This window comes from Sapajus apella, unplaced genomic scaffold (assembly GCF_009761245.1).
Source record: "Sapajus apella isolate SASKATOON/1434 unplaced genomic scaffold, GSC_monkey_1.0 scaffold2, whole genome shotgun sequence".
Classification (NCBI taxonomy): domain Eukaryota; kingdom Metazoa; phylum Chordata; class Mammalia; order Primates; family Cebidae; genus Sapajus; species Sapajus apella.
In genome coordinates, this window is record NW_022436942.1 from 67566893 (window position 1) to 67583244 (window position 16352).

The 16352-nt window shown below is 47.2% G+C and overlaps 2 protein-coding genes across 4 annotated transcripts in view; one reads left to right on the forward strand and one right to left on the reverse strand.

The window, feature by feature from the left end:
- Window positions 1-9083, forward strand: part of MYO1H (myosin IH) — a 62043-nt gene extending 52960 nt beyond the window's left edge. The window contains exons 23-31 of the mRNA XM_032300993.1: window positions 717-876; window positions 2063-2146; window positions 2976-3069; window positions 3587-3642; window positions 4503-4638; window positions 5187-5257; window positions 5391-5488; window positions 6427-6526; window positions 7878-9083. Of these exons, the coding sequence (XP_032156884.1) occupies window positions 717-876; window positions 2063-2146; window positions 2976-3069; window positions 3587-3642; window positions 4503-4638; window positions 5187-5257; window positions 5391-5488; window positions 6427-6526; window positions 7878-7901 (823 nt within the window). The 3' untranslated portion in view covers window positions 7902-9083. The remainder of the gene's footprint in view (window positions 1-716; window positions 877-2062; window positions 2147-2975; window positions 3070-3586; window positions 3643-4502; window positions 4639-5186; window positions 5258-5390; window positions 5489-6426; window positions 6527-7877) is intronic.
- Window positions 9084-9345: 262 nt separating this feature from the next.
- The window catches only part of KCTD10 (potassium channel tetramerization domain containing 10), a 28671-nt gene continuing 21664 nt past the window's right edge, over window positions 9346-16352 (reverse strand). For all 3 annotated transcript variants that reach the window (XM_032301017.1, XM_032301010.1, XM_032301002.1), the window contains one exon: window positions 9346-12513. In XM_032301017.1, the coding sequence (XP_032156908.1) occupies window positions 12289-12513 (225 nt within the window). In that variant the 3' untranslated portion in view covers window positions 9346-12288. The remainder of the gene's footprint in view (window positions 12514-16352) is intronic.

Sequence of the window (16352 nt, forward strand, 5' to 3'; positions counted from 1 at the left end):
GGAATGCTCAGTCCACCTCAAGCAGGGGCAGTTAACCAGCCCATTCCAGTTGACTGCTGCTGTGGGGAAATGTCGGCAGATGGCTTAAATTTTCAAGGAATGCTGAAATCTGGCTTTTGGTTGTTGTGCGGTTTTTTGTTTTGTTTTGCTTTGTTTTTTTGAGACAGAGTCTTGCTCTGTCGCCCAGGCTGGAGTACAGTGGTGCAACCTTGGCTCACTACAACCTCTGCCTTCTGAGTTCAAGCCATTCTCCTGCCTCAGCCTCCTGAGTAGCTGGGACTACAGGCACACATCACCACCCCCAGCTAAAATTTTTGTAATTTTAGTAGAGACAGGGTTTCACCACGTTGGTCAGGCTAGTCTTGAATTCCTGACCTCAAATGATCCACCTGCCTCAGCTTCCCAAAGTGCTGGGATTACAAACTTGAGCCACCATGACCGGCCTTGAAATCTGGCTTTTATGCACTACTTCCTAACTTTTTTAAATGGGCAACTAATTCAAGCCCCTCAAAACAAAACAAAAGGCAGTGTGGGTGAAACAGAACATACGTGTGGGGCAGACTTGGCCTGCGGGCTACATTCCTGGCTTCTGGCCTGTGTGGTCATTTCAACAGCCTCTACCACTTTGGCCTCCTTTGAATCAAAGAAGGGGGAAGAGAAAGTCCATCTCAGTGAAGAAATGGTCCAGACGAGTAAGAAGGCATTTTCCTTTTTAGGTTCATCAAGGGATTCATCAGTCGCAACAAACCCCTCTGCCCTGACAATGAGGACTTTATAGTGTTTGTGCGGAAGAATTACATCTTGAATCTCCGGTATCACCTTCCAAAGACTGTCTTGGACAAGAGCTGGCTGAGACCTCCTGGAATCTTGGAAAATGTAAGGACTGATCTGGGATTCCAGTGTCATAAGTAACATGGGTACTGACGGAGCGTAACTCTTGTATTTCTTTGTGCGGCTTCCCTTCCCAACGATGCTGCACAAGAAATTGACCTCCTCAGAATTTGTGATGTCCTTACTAGCATTACACTAGTTTAAACCCACTGAAGGTTGTTTAAACAGGGCACTTTGGTTTTGTTTTGTTGGTTTTTCTTTTTTTTTTTTTTGATGGAGTCTCGCTCTGTCACCCAGGCTGGAGTGCAGAGGCACGATCTCGGCTCACTGCAACCTCTGCCTCCCAGGGTCCAGCAATTCTCATGTGTCTGCCTCCCAAATAGCTGGGATTACAGGCGCCCACCACCATGCCTGGCTAATTTTTGTATTTGTAGTAGAGACGGGGTTTTGCCATGTTGGCCAGGCTGTTCTTGAACTCCTGACCTCAAGTGATCTGCCTGCCTCAGCCTCCCAAAGTGCTATGAGTACAGATGCGAGCCACCATGCCCGGCCAATAGAGCACTTTCGAAGCGTTTCCATTCTTGGCGTAGCCTTCCTAGAACAGCATCTCTCAAGGGATCATCTGAGGACCCTCTGTGTCTGGAACTTAGAGTCGGGGCTGTTGAAAGATTCCTGGACTCTACTTTGGACCCACTGAGTCAAAATCTCCAGGAATTTCATTGTAGCCAGTTCTGCAGGCAAGTCATAAACATATTCAAGTTTGAGAATCATTAGTTAAGCAACAGCAAAAAGTTGGGAGAGGATCAGGTTAGCTTCTCTAACTGTAAAATCCAAAATATTAACACTGGGCCAGGTGCAGTGGCTCCCGCCTGTAATCCCAGCACTTAGGGAGGCCGAGGCGGGCGGATCATGAGATCCAGACCATCCTGACCAACATGGTGAAACCCCATCTCTACTAAATTAGCTGGGCATGGTGGCACATGCCTGTAATCCCAGCTACTTGGGAGGCTGAGGCAGGAGAACAGCTTGAACCTGGGAGGTGGAGGTTGCAGTGAGCCAAGATTGTACCACTGCACTCCAGCCTGGTGACAGAGCCATACTTTGTCTCAAAAACAAACAAAAACACTGTACTTGAAATCAAACTTAATTCAGCAGGGTTTTTTAAAGCTTCATTTTGATCGCCACAGCCCCAGACAGGGTGTGAGTAAAAAGAAGTGTGTTCTCCATACAGGCATCAGAGCTGCTCAGGAAAATGTGCATGAGGAACCTGGTGCAGAGGTACTGCCGGGGCATCACGGCTGAGCGGAAAGCAATGGTAGGGACGTGATGTCTGCGGTGGCAGGTGGTGGAGGGAGGGAGAGTGGGTCCTGAGTGTCAGTCCTCCTCATCCACCATTTCACCTATAAGCTGGGGGTCATGCTAGTCCCATGCCTTGAAGTTTTCAGGATAATTGCATGTAGACCAGCAGAGAGCCCTCAATGAATGCCAGCTGTGACTGTAATTGGCATGGCTCCCTTTGTTACCATGGGAACACAATCGCAATGGCTCCTGCGATCCATCAGTGGGAGTGGAGAACGTAGACCCCTTTCTGCTGGAGATCTGTTTTTCACTGTGCTAACCTGCAAGTCTTCTGTGTAAAGGGCTGGAAGAGTAACTATTTCAGGGTTTGTGGCCTTTCTGTGTTACAATTACTCAACTCTGCCGCTGCAGTAAGAAAGCAGCCCTGGACAAGTGTGCCTGAATGGCATGGCTCTGTTCCAACAGAAGGTTACTTATAAAAATGGACAGCAGGCTGAGTATGGCCCGCAGGCTGTAGCTTGCTGATCTCTGATCTACAAGAAACTGCTCTGGGAACTCTGAAACGATCTCTGATCTGTAAGAAACCGCTCTGGGAAGTCTGAAAACTCCACTTATAGGAAGGTGTAAGGGATCGAGCTGAAATGTCAACCCAGTGTATATAACCCCACTATAACTTTTAGGGCATTTTGGCCAAAACCAGGAAGGTGTTCTGACTTGTATGCTCCAGGGTAACAAAGCTCCCATAGTTTATCCAGCAAAGGATGTGACCTTAATTGGTCTAGAGCTCCTCTATCCCAAAGAGGCCCGTGGCTACCATCTTTATAATTTCAATTGTGTATTACCAGATGCAGCAAAAGGTAGTTACAAGTCAAATCTTCAGGGGAAAGAAAGACGGCTACACAGAAAGTTTAAATCAACCCTTTGCCAACAGTCGGATAGGTAAGTACGTTTTCCAGCCTATATACTTGGCTTCCCAATTCTAAAAGCAGTCAAAGGGCAGGGTGCAGTGGCTCACACCTGTAATCCCAGCACTTCGGGAGGCTGAGGTGGGCGGATCGCCTGAACTTAGGAGTTCGAGACCAGCCTGGCCAACATGGCGAAACCCCATCTCAACTAAAGTACAAAAAATTAGTAGAGCGTGGTGGCAAACACCTGTAGTCCCAGCTACTTGGGAGGCTGAGGCAGGAGAATAGCTTGAACCCAGGAGGCAGAGGTTGCAGTGAGCCGAGATCTTGCCACTGCACTCCAGCCTGGGCAACAGAGCAAGACTGTTTCCAAAAAAATAAAATTTAAAAAGTCAAAGGAAGATGCTCAATTCTGCAGCATTTCCTGATGGCTATTTCCACAGCTGAGATCTTTAGCACAGAGGTACATAACAGAACTAGCAGATACCAGTGACTCTTCCACAGGGTTGGTATTTTAGTGATGATTGATGGCATTCTGGTTCCCTCCCCAGATGAAGGAGACATTAATCCCAAAGTGCTCCAGCTAATTAGCAATGAGAAAATCCAGGTAAGGCAGTGTGTGCCCTCAGTCTCAAACAGGATCCTCTCATAAAATCTGAGAGCAGGGTCTGCTTTCTCCATAAAGGGAACACTATTTAAATGCAGGGGTGCAGCTGGGCAGCTGGGACTCTGAACTGTGATGTTCTGGGTATTAACTAACATGACGGAAAAAAGGATGGTTAGATAATGGTTGCTGTTCTCATGATCCCCCTCTGTCGTCCTAGAAAGTGTCTTGGTTTGCTTTCCTATGAAATTGAGTAAAATGTAGCTGTGAATGAACTTAGTCATGAAACACCCCCGTACATGAGAGGCAGTGTGGCATGGCGCCCGGGCGCTGACGCTGGCCTTGAATGCAGTAGCTATGAGATCCTGGGCAGGTCACTTGAGCTCTCGGTGCCTCTGATCTCCTGTGAATGAGGATGCTGGGGCTACTGAGAGGATGAATGAGTCAGTGGGCGAGAGCTGGTTAGGCTGCTGCCTGGCATGCAGCAGCAAGTGAAGCCCTGGCGATCGGGTGTGCCAGTGTCTGCTCTGCCCTTTTCTCTTTTTTTTTGGTTCCCTGGGGGAATAGAAGCCAGTGTGACTGGATTGTATTACACTGTGGCTGTGAGAGTTTTCTTCTCTGACCCATCAGAGCAGACCTGCAAGGCAGGTAGCCATAGCCTTGACTTCCTCAGAGGGCAACACAGGTACGCAGAGCTAGGAATCAAAATCCCCAGCATGTGGAGAGCTAGACAAACAAAATCTGTGCATGCAAAATCTGTCTGAGCCTCTCTGAATGCTTGGCATCACTTTAGTGGGGTCTCGGTAGCAAGAAACTCGGTATTCTGCCCCGCCTCACCCCATGAAGTCACCTTTACCTTGCAGTATGGTGTCCCGGTCATCAAATATGACAGGAAAGGCTTCAAAGCACGGCAGCGGCAACTCATTCTTACTCAGAAAGCAGCGTATGTGGTGGAACTTGCCAAAATCAAGCAGAAAATAGAGTACTCAGCTCTCAAAGGTAAGAAGTGGGCAGTCTTACAACAATGCACTGAGTTGACTCAACTTCTGTAAAGGTCAGTAATGATGCTCCCAAGTGGGAAACACACGTGTGGGGTGCCCATGAACCCCAGGGTGGCAATGCACGCCTATCATCTCAGCTACTCGGAAGGCTGAGGCGGGAGGATCACTTGAGCCCGGGAGTTCAAAGCTGCAGTGAGCTATGATTGCACCACAGCACTCCACCCTGGGCGGCAAAGTGAGATTCTGGCTCCAAAAAAAAAACCCCATCTGCCCTCCTTCCCTGGCGTTGCCCGGCCTGGCCTGCGCCCTTTATTCTGGCATAAGTATTAATAGCTCCACTTTACTCAAGTACCCAAGTTGGGCAATAGTCTCCTTCCACGGTGATCAGAGCCCCATAGCAGGCTGATTTCTGAAGGATGCCCCTCATCCTTCTGGGCCTAGCTAGGAGAATGAAGCATGGGATTGGGCAGCCCCTGGGCGTATCTCTTCTCTGTACTAATGTCAAGCTGTCTAGTTCCTGGCCCCTAACTCTGGATCTGTCTTAAGGTGTTTCCACTAGCAATCTGAGTGACGGAATCTTAGTCATTCATGTTTCACCGGAGGACAACAAGCAAAAGGTAATTGACAGGCACCAGTCTCTGCTAAAAGAAACGATACGCTGCCGAAATGTTGGCCACCGTGAAACCTCTATTGGAGTGTCTGTTTAAGCTGTGAATACTGAAATCACACCCTGTTTCCTCCCCACCCCAGGGGGATGCTGTTTTACAGTGTAGACACATGTTTGAAGCGGTTACCAAACTCGTCATGCTGGTTAAGAAGGAGAATATTGTCAATGTTGTTCAAGGAAGGTAGGTGGCTTCACCTTAAGCTCAGGAAGCAATTCAATGTTAAAATGCTTTAAGGCCCAGCATGGTAGCTCATGCCTGTAATCCCAGTACTTTGGGAGGATGAGGCGAGCAGATAACTTGAGGCCATGAGTTTAAGACCAGCCTGGCCAACATGGTAAAACCCCATCTCTACTAAGAATACAAAGAATAGCCAGGTGTGGTGGTGCACACCTGTAATCCCAGCTACTCGGGAAGCTGAGGCTTGAGAATCACTTGAACCCAGGAAGTGGAGGTTGCAGTAAGCCGAGATTGCACCACTGCCCTTCAGCCTGGGCAACAGAGCTAGACCCTGTCTCAAAAAAAAAAAAAATTCATTACAGATCAAGGAAGATGCAAATGTTAATGTTTTCACTCCTGCTTGCCTCCTACTTCCAAAATAATCAAGTATCATCTCTACCAGTAAGGGGTAGGAAACAAGCCTCTAGTGTTACATCCTCGCCCTCTCCCATAAAGAACTTTCTTCCATCTTCATCCCTGTGATCTTGGACTCCAGAGAAATGAAGTCAGTGAAGGCAGGATACCCTGGGGAGCTGTCTCTTTTCCCTCAGCCTGTGCTGTTCCAGGTTTTAACAACCAGACAGAGTCGAGTGCTTTGAAACGTGTTGTCTTTGTGTTTCTGTACCTCTGAGGGAATACTTAGCCCCCCAAGAGATTCAGCGTGATGTGGCCCTTGAAGAACTGAGTGTGCTCAGTTGATTTCACAGTAATTACAGGAACATGTAAGTTGCCCAGCTGTGGCAACAGCGTTCTTCTTTTCTTCAAATATGCAATAAAACCCTGTAATAAAACAGGAATTTAATCTTGAAACTAGCGAAGTTTCATAAGTGAATTTCTTTTGCAAACCAAAGGTCGAGAGAAGAAAACACATGTCAGTAATGTGTCACTTTGTGTATTTTAAGTTTACAGTTTTATATTAGTCCAGGAAAAGAAGGCACAATAGTTTTCAACACTGGACCAGAAGAACAGATCTATAAAGATAAAAATGGACAATTAACAGTGGTGAGTGGCCATCTCTGGGATGGAAGTAAGCTGTTTTAGATCAGAATATAAGTTAAAGTTCTACCAATTTCAGTCCTATAGATTGACTGGAATCATAAGCTATTAATAGTTCATTTCTGCCCTCTTCCTAATTCTGCATCTGAAAGACAGGAAGAAATTGATATAGAAATATATGCATCTAAACACGGAATGAGAAAAGAAAAGAGCTTACATCCTTAAGTTGTCAGTGAATCAGAAGATGACATAGAACACTTCTCAAATAGTGGAGTCTGACTTTTCACTGGATGGTGAAGGCTTTATGCCTTACAGTGGCTATCCATAACTTGCCTCCACGTTGAAATCAATGCGCTTGTGTCCCACCCAGATACTGAGACTTAACTGGGCTTTGGAATCATGGCTGTGTTGGGGAGAAATCTAGTCTGAGCACACAGGTACACTGCCTTCCCTGAGTGTGCCCATGCTAGGCTGAGGGTCCCAGTGGTCCTCACTGGCAGGTAGTACACAGAGCTTGTTTTGATCCAGTTTTGCTGAAAAATGTCACATTAAAAGCAGAGGGGGCTGAATCTTTAAAATGTATCTTGTATTATACCAAGAATTTTGATACAAATTATTTAAAAAATGGTCTCTCAACATGGAGTGTCTCATACGCGTTTAAGTTTACATGGATTTACCTATAAAGTCATTTTGTAGATTGGGTGCAATGGCTTATGCCTGTAATCCCAGCACTTTGGGAGGCTGAGATGGACGGATCAGCGGAGGTCAGGAGTTCAAGACCAGCCTGGCCAACATGCTGAAATCCCATCTGTACTAAAAATAAAAAAATTAGTTTCATGTGATGGTGCACGCCTATAGTTCTAGCTGCTCAGGGAGGCTGAGGCAGGACAATCGCTTGAACCCGGGAGGCGGAGGTTGCAGTGAGCTGAGATCACACCGCTGTACTCCAGCCTGGGTGAGAGTAAGACTGTCTCAAAAAAAATCATTTTGTAAGCAGAAAATAATTGCCCCTGAACACAATTAACTCCTTTGGGGACAAGTTAAAATAAGGATCATTTTGGATGTAGACTACAAGGCGGCTTTTTAGTTTACACGCTGTCTTAAAAGTGACATCCTGGAGACTGTGTGTCTCCTCTGGGGTCACACGGAATCTGTCTTCCTCCCTGACTGGTTCTGGATGAGGGGGCTGACAGGCCTCCGTGTGCCAGTTTCTAAGTCTGGCTGGTCTCATGGGAGGTGGGGCTGGTTTCGCACAGGCCCTTCATACCCACCTTGCCAATGGTGCAGTTGAGGTGATAACTTTCCTTTTGAGCAAAGGGAGCTGAGGGCTCGAAACCGACATGTGCCTCTCTCCCAGGTGTCGGTCCGGAGGAAGTCCTGATAGAGGATGAAGTCTGACCTCTACCATCGCTATTCGCTATTCGTGCTCCAACTGAGGAAATTACAGGAGAAGTGGGGATTGGCTCCAGTTAGCTACCTCTTCAAGGAATGAGGCCCGCAGCACTAACGGATCACATCTGAAGAAACTGAGGGGTGTATTAGGCCAAAGTCTAACCCCAGCTTCTTACCGCCCTGTGGCACCATATTAAAATGTCTTCTGGGAGCAGACCCCAGGTCACCTGAAGGTATGATTCTAAACACCCTCGACAGGACCTATGTTCGTTCGATGGGCACTCCAACGAGCCGTTAGAGGGTGGGCAAGATTCTCTACCTCTGTCAAGCTGCCTCAAGACGTGATGAAATACTGTGTACAGCAAGTTCTCAAGTAACATCATTTCTTTACACACTGGTAAGGAAAACATCTGATTCCTGGCCAGGGCCACTGTCTGGGTGGAGTCTGTACGTTCTCCCCATGTCTCTGGGTTTCTTCTGGGTGCTCTGGTTTCCTCCCACATCCCCAAGGTGTGTATGTCAGGTGAACTGGTGTGTCTATGCGGTCCCTGTCTGTGTGTAGGTGCGTGACTGAGCCCAGTAAGGGGATGGCATTCTGTCCAAGGTGGGTCCCACCTTGTGCCCTGAGCTTCGAGGATTGGGCGCTGGCCATCTGCAACCCTGAACATGCAGGTTGGAGAATGAATTAATACAAATTATTGTAAAATAAAAATGTATATAAAGTATATGATCACACAGATGGGACAATAAATGCTGCAGTGCAAAAGCATGCAGCAAACTAGCCACGCTTGTGATTGGGAAGGGGCTCTCTGTAATTTTCCATTTGCAAGCATTTATTCACTGATTTATGCGGCCACCACTATGACCACCATCACTCAACTGATTCACCAAAAATCAGGTCATAATCTTATTTTTAATTAAATATATGTGTAGCTTATTGATTTCAATGTTTAACATGAGCAGTGCTTTGGTCTTTAGAAGTTGGGTGATGTTTCTGTGCCCAGCAGCATGCTGTAGGAACTTAACTCTTGTTTACATCCATTAGCCTAATGGCTTTGCTTCAAGTCTCAGCTATCAGTGACTTACGGTGTACGGTCTGAGACTAAAAGTAAAGAAAATCTCCTAAAGCTGCAAAATTTGAATTCTGCTTTAAATAAATGGAACTCAGATGCGTCAAGGGATTGGGTTTGGTGAACTGAAGCCTTCTGCCCCATAATAGTAAATCGGTGGTAACAGCAGCTGACTCATTCTTTTTACAAGCCAGGCAGCCTTTGACCCAAGACTTCCTTTTGGTGTTTGTTTGAATTCAAACACCACAGAAACCCGACTCGTCTTTCCCTTCCACCCTGAGTGGCTTTAAGGGTGTGAGGTAGAATGTAGGGGCCTGCCTTTGCTATAAACTGTGCCAGGCACGTCTGAAAAGACCCAGAAACAGAAGCATCATATGACTTTTATTTTACATGTCCACAAATGTTTGCACAGTATACAGCGGCTACATCTAAGTTTGAGCATTTTTTATAGCACAAAAAGACAGAAAGGTTAATGACACACTTAACTGTGTTACAGTGACTTTGGGTAGAGCCCTAAAGACAGCACACGCTCCAGCGTGAGGGCTGAGTGGTGTTCACACTCAGGTCCTGAATCGATGTTGTAAGGTACGGAGACACACTGAAACTAACTAGGAAATGGGGTCCCCGCACAGTGGTCCTCTCACAGGACGGTGACAGAATATGCCAGGAATTGTCTCGGGCATGGGCCCCAGTCACTACAATCAGAGGACTTACTTAAAACAAACAAACAAACAAAAATACTTGATGACAACACACCAAAGCTGTTCCAATTTGTAAAAAATTGTAGTTATTACAATGCAATGAAACCTGACTCTTTACCAAACCTTGGGCCAATGTTTTACCTGGATAGTGCTTACATTATAAATACTGGGTTTTGCCCTTAGAGCTAACATAAGAGAAATCAGTTCCTTGTATATTCAATAACAGAGCTTGGACCAGCCAATGCTATCTGTCCACTCATGGCTATGATGCAGCCTACAGAATCTTCACCATGGAACGTTTTATAAACCTGTTCACATTCCAGAGAGACAGACTCAAAACTACAGGTGCAAAGTTGGAGGAAAAGTGAGGGTAGAGAGCTGCCAGAAACACTAGCTCATTCGGCATAGGAACCACAGCAAATCAGATTGTTCCACAAACTCGTTCTTCACAAACACCTAAAAAACGATTTATACGGCTGGGTGTGGTGGCTCACGCCTGTAATCCCAGCGCTTTGGGAGGCCAAGGCAGGCAGATCACAAGGTCAGGAGTTTGAGACCAGCCTGGCCAATGTGGTGAAACCGAAACTCCATCTCTACTGAAAATATAAAAATTAGCTGGGCGTGGTGGCAGGTGCTTGTAATCCCAGCTACTTGGGAGGCTGAGACAGAAGAATCTCTTGAACCTGGGAGGCAGAGGTTGCGGTGAATAGAGATTGTACCCCTGCACTCCAGCCTGGGTAACAGAGCGAGACTTCGTCTCAAAAAAACACAAAAAACACCTATTTGTACAATGGCTCTTCCATTTTCCGGGCCGACGTTCACTTCAGCTTTCTAAAAAAGCTCAACCCAAAAGGCAGGGTTGGTGTTTAAAATTTAAACAGTATAAAATATTTACGAAACATTATTTTGTAAGCCCTCTTTCCTTAGCACTTAATAATATCCAAATGGCCTAGTATAAAAGTTTCTCACACGACAGTTTAAAAAGTGTCTGCCCAGTACATGATTTTGACATTCAGTCATGATTGTTCTGAAGTTTTATTGTAGGCTTTGCTGCTGGATACAAAATGAAGGCATACAACTGTCACAGGCAGGGTAGTACGTACAAAGTCTAAGCTGTAAAAACCGTTTGAAAATATAAACTCGCTTTTTGGAATATATGTGTCAAAGGCTGCCCATGTTAATACCTTTGGTATAAAACGGTTAACAATTCCCTTGACCAACCCATCCATCAGCTGACACACAGTTACATCTCCTGGTAACTACTACCTAGTCTAGTCTCAACCACCCCTGTCAGTTATGACTCACTCCTGTTCCTTTGCAGGCGCAGAGGAGCCTGGGAGGTAGGTCACTGAGAACACCCATCCTATACGGGTGCTGCGCCCAGCTGGGCTCCAGCAGGGGCCACCTGCGCCCCACAAGCACAGATCCCCACCCACAGTCACACACATCCCTTAAACAAACATGAACACAGACACAAACCAGACCCAAACGTATCTATCTACCCCAACATCCTCAACCTGTTCACTGCTGGCCACTTTACACTGTATAAAAATCAGAGGCAAAGACAAGGGCGTCTGTGTTTACAGCAGGGAAGCTCCCTGGGGCTGGTGGTGTGAGGGTGTCCCTGCCTGGATGCCAGGCTGGGAGGACAAAGGGTCTGGGCCACATTAAATTTCTAAGCAAACTGAGAAAGTTAGCCCAGCTTCACAGGGAAGAAGGCTGAAGAGGAATGGGATCCTTGCCTGTCACAGGGCCAGATGGCCTTCCTGGAGTGGAGTGGGGCCAACCAGGAAAACAACTGGAAGGGGCTAGAGCTGGGGAAAGAGTCAGAAGCAGAGCTGGACACTTCCTGCCATGGAAAGCTCTGCTCCTATGCAGACACGTGGGGTCCCAGTAAGCACCAGGCCAAGGACCAGCCTCAAGTGGCAAAAGTCTTGCCCCCTAAACAAAGCCTTGCACCCACAGTTGCACTAGTCATGATTTAGAGGCTCATTCAGCCACTTTCCACTGCCACAAACTGCAATTATCAACATGCTGTAGGCCCAAAGCCACATGGCAGAAAGCACTTTTAGCAAAGCAGTGGGGACTGTGCCCGGGCCAAACACACAGGAACCAGGAGCAGACCTGCCAGGGCTGGAAGATTACGAATTAGGAACCAGGGAGCTCAGATACCTCTGGTGGCCTCCAACTGCAGAACAACTCTTGGAATGGTCAAACTGAACCCTTAAGGGAGTGTCACTCCAAAATGCTCATATAGGAAGTCAACACCCACAAAAATAAATACTGCAAACAAAAGTTCTCACATACGCTTCACACACATTCATACTTCCTCTGAGAACCGAGGAAGCCTGGCTCCAAAGAGTCTCAGATTCTCATGAAAAGTAGAGATCTTAGACACGGCTTGTTCAACAACAGGGGGCATACACCTGGGTCAAGACCATCAATTTGCCTTGTCAAGAAATACCAAAATAATCATCTGGCTTATTACAAAAGTATCTCCAGGCTCCAGGGAAAGTGGAAGGGGCCCGGCAGCCTGCACAGGATCTGGGTGTAGCGCGGCAGGGAGTGGGGGCGGTGGGAGGAGGGCAGCTGGTCGCTTGCCTGCTCACTGGTGGAGGTGGGCCCGGTCGTCGGGGCGCTTGATGTGGATCCGCCGCACGCGCTCAATCCGCTCCCGCTCCCGCTCCTCATCCTCGTCCAGGTGGTGGGAGCGCCCCGCTGCCCCACCTGTGGCCTCCAGGAGCGCATTATCAGGTCCCCGGCCGTCCTGGGCCTCATACAGCAAAATGTTCAGGGTTTCCTCATAAATCCGGGCTTCGGGGAACTCCACCTGTGTTCCCACAAAATACAGGGCAGGTAAGTTATGGCCCAACCTCTCTGCCAACACCTGCACTTTAAGCAGCGCCAGCAGGCTCAATCAGGCCCCTGGGATTCTGCTGAAGGCCACCAGTATTATTTTAAAATAAACTGATATTTACAATGGCAACTTATACATGGTGCTAAATGCACAAAAAATCAAGGAGACGCAGAGAAGCAGGTATCCCTCCCGCAGTTTCCCTTCTTAAAGGTACAATTTCTCATTTTTTTTTACCCTCTCCAAGATATTCTGTGCTGTGAATATACATACATATATATTCATACACTTCAGAAAACACACAAGGTGGCCCCAAACACAGACCTGAACGTGTCTTCCTCTTGTCTCTAACTTAACCTAGAGATCATTCTACATCAAGAAATTATAAATACGATAATGCAATTAACCAATTCACTTGGATGGACATTTAGGTCAGTGCTAATATGCTTCTCCTAACTAACAGAGCTGCAACCTTGCACACAAGTTCTTCCACACCTGAAAGCAGTCTGTAAAGCAGTTTTTTGTACAGGGTCTAGCTGGGGACCCCCAGGAAATGGAAATAAGCCCTCCTGCTTGGCAAACCACTGTGTTTGCTCATTGCCCTTCAGAGTTAAGGTGTGATGGACAGGAGGAGGGCCACATAAGCAGGTACCACACATGTGATCACAGACTCAACTCCACTTTAAGGGTGGGATTCAGAGGTTCCGGTTCTGGGAAAAATGGAGCAGGCACACTCTACCCTGTTTTCCTCACTGACACTGCAAAGCCACGATGCACACAGCAGCTAACTGCGGACTCAGAAGTCAATCATGGCAGGGGGATGGGGGGAAATGTCAGAATGTGGAGTCATGCCCCACAGTGAGTTGATTGCTTGCTGCTGCCAGTACTGATGCAGCCTGAAGCCCTGCTATGGCCGCAGGACAGAAGAGCTCCAGAAGGTCTCCAGTGGCCAGGGAGGCCAACAGGGTCTAACGGTCAGAGAGGCTTCAAGGAAATCCTGCTTTTATTTTTTTTAGATATGAGATCTGGCTAATTAAGCTTTAAAATTTTAAGACTTCTTTTTTTTTTTAAAGATGGGGTTTCACCATGATGGCCAGGCTGGTCTTGAACTCCTGACCTCAGGTGATCCACCCACCTCGGCCTCCCAAAGTGCTAGGAATACAGGTGTGAGCCACGGCGCCCGGCCTAAGACTTCTCATTTTTAGAGCTTTAAAAAGAACAAGGGGATTTAGAGACCATGTGGTCTGATCCCAACTGTTTCTAGATCAGCAGACAGGTTCAGGAGTGGCCTGTTCTTGTGCTTGTGAAGCTGGTTAGTGGCAGAGCCAGGATGGGAAGCCAACAGCCTCTTTCTTTTCTCTTTGAGAGAGACTGTTGCTGTCACCCAGGCTGGAGTGCAGTGGCGCAATCATAGCTCACTGCAGCCTTAAACGCCTAGACTCAAATAAGTCTCCCTTCTTAGCCTCCCCAAGTAGTTGGGACTAGAAACTTCTTTTGTAGAGATGGGTGTTTTGCTATGTTGCCCAGGCTGGTCTTGAACTATTGGGCTTAAATGATTCTCCCTCCTCAGCCTCCCAAGTAATTGAGACTACAGGGGCATGCCACCATGCTCAGCTATTTTTTTGGTTAATTTTTTTGTAGAGACGGGTGTTGCTATGTTGCCCAGGCTAGTCTTGAACTCCTAGACTCAAGCATTCCTTCTGCTCTGGCCTCCCAAAGTGCTGGGATGACGGGTGTGAGCCACCATGCTCAGCTCTTTTCTTTATTTGCTTGCACCCGGCCCTGAGCATTCCTGTGGCAGCAGTGGCTGTGGCAACAACCAGAGATGCAGGAGTCAAAACTCAGAGAGGGAACCTTCTTTACTGGTCAGAAGAGCTGTGGTCACAACAGGATTGGGTGAATCTGGCTGCTTTTTCTATCTTCATGCTGCTGGGCTCAAAATATAGGCATGGTCACAGAAAGTGGGTGGCAAAGCAGGGATAACCCCCAATCTTGCTGGCTGGCCAATCAGAAAAGGGGACTCCAGGGAAGCTTAGAGAACTGTGGAGATTACGAAGGAAGGGGAGCTTCAGAAAGCAGCCTATGAAGTTGTATATGAACTCCTAGACCCACACCCAGCTGCAAGATCTGCCCCTAAACCACATACGCAGACTGAAAAAACCGAACCTGCAACAGATACAGATGGGCCACAGCGTGGTACACAGGTGGGGCCGATTTGAAGGCTTTGAAACCCAAACTGTCACTGCAACTACAAACTACAGAAGGCTGGTAAGAGCTTGCGGCCTGAGCCCAACTGGGTCAATGGCTGGCTAAAACAAAAACATCAATGTTCTCCCTAGGATTTAAACAAGGCCTGAAGCCCTATAACCATGTTCAAAATGTTAAGGATACAATCAAAATTTCTCAATACACAAGCACCAAGAAATTCTCAACTCCTATGGAAAATGATAACAGACAGATGCCAGTGCCGAGGTGACACCTGGTTTTAGAATTACCTGACAAAGACCTGACAGCAGCTCTTATTAAAATGCTCCAGTAAGTAAGAGCCAAAGCTTGGGAGGAGAGAAACAGGGAGTCTTGGCAAGGAGAGAGAAAAACCAAATGAGCACCTGCGAACTGACAAACACAATAACCAACACCCCAAAACAAACACCCAACCTACCAGAAGGGCGCAGTAACAGAGTGGAGATGAGAGAGGAAGAAGCGTAGTGATACGGGCTAGGCGCAGTGCCTCATGCTTGTAATCCCAACACTTTGGGAGGCGAAGGTGGGAGGATCACTTGAAGCCAGGAGGTTATCGAGACCTAGCCTCTAAAAAATGAGGCAGGCATGGTGGCATGCACCTGTGGGCCCAGCTACTCAGGAGGCTGAGGCAACTCACTTGAGCCCAGGAGTTCAAGGCTGCAGTGAGCTATGATCATGCCACTGTAGTCAAGCCAGGGTGACAGAGCAACACTCTCAAAACAAGAGAGAAAAGAAAGAGGCCCTTAGCTTCCCATCCTAGCTCTGCCACTAACTAGCTTTGCGAGCACAAGAATAGGCCACTCCTGAACCAGTCTGCTAATCTAGAAACAGGTGGGATCAGACCACGTGGTCTCTAAATCCCCTTGTTCCTCATTAAAGCTCTAAAAATGAGAAGTCTTAATCTTTTAAAGCTTAATCAATATGATGACTATCCTTTTAATACCCGAGGGCAGAGGCAGCCCAGGTATATTCAAAAAATCAAACCATGACAGAATGGGGGTTTAATTACAGGAATAATTCACAGTCCTAAAAAAAGTTCACAGGAGAAAAGGGGTGTGATGTCTTGCCAATGTGGAGAGAGAGGCAGATGATTCTGGTTTGCCCCCTGCCCCCTGGGATCTTTGAAAGCAAAAAGAACTTCAGTGTTTCTCCCTTCTTGGCTACCTTAAAAACAATATATAATCTTTTAAGAAAGATTCTGAATGCTTATGAATAAGATATCTTGTCAAATTCGTCCTGTGTGGAGTGCTGGGGAAGAGGAGTGGATACAGACTGAGTGACAGTGCCCGAGCTGATGGCCCTCGAAGCGGTATGGTACAGGGGAGATCACCGCACTGGCATTCTATGTATGGCTTACATTTTCAATAATTAAAAAAACCCTCTGGTTTCTACTTTGTGATTTTTTTTTCTCATTTGCTTTTTGCTCGAGGTCAGTTACAGAGTCATGCAGAACTATGTGCCCCCAAAAGCTGCAGGGACAATAATAACCTGGGTAGATGACCTACAGGCTCTTGAGCCTCCTGTGTGAGGGTGACAAGAGGCATGGCCATTAGCCCGCAGCAGACCTGCGG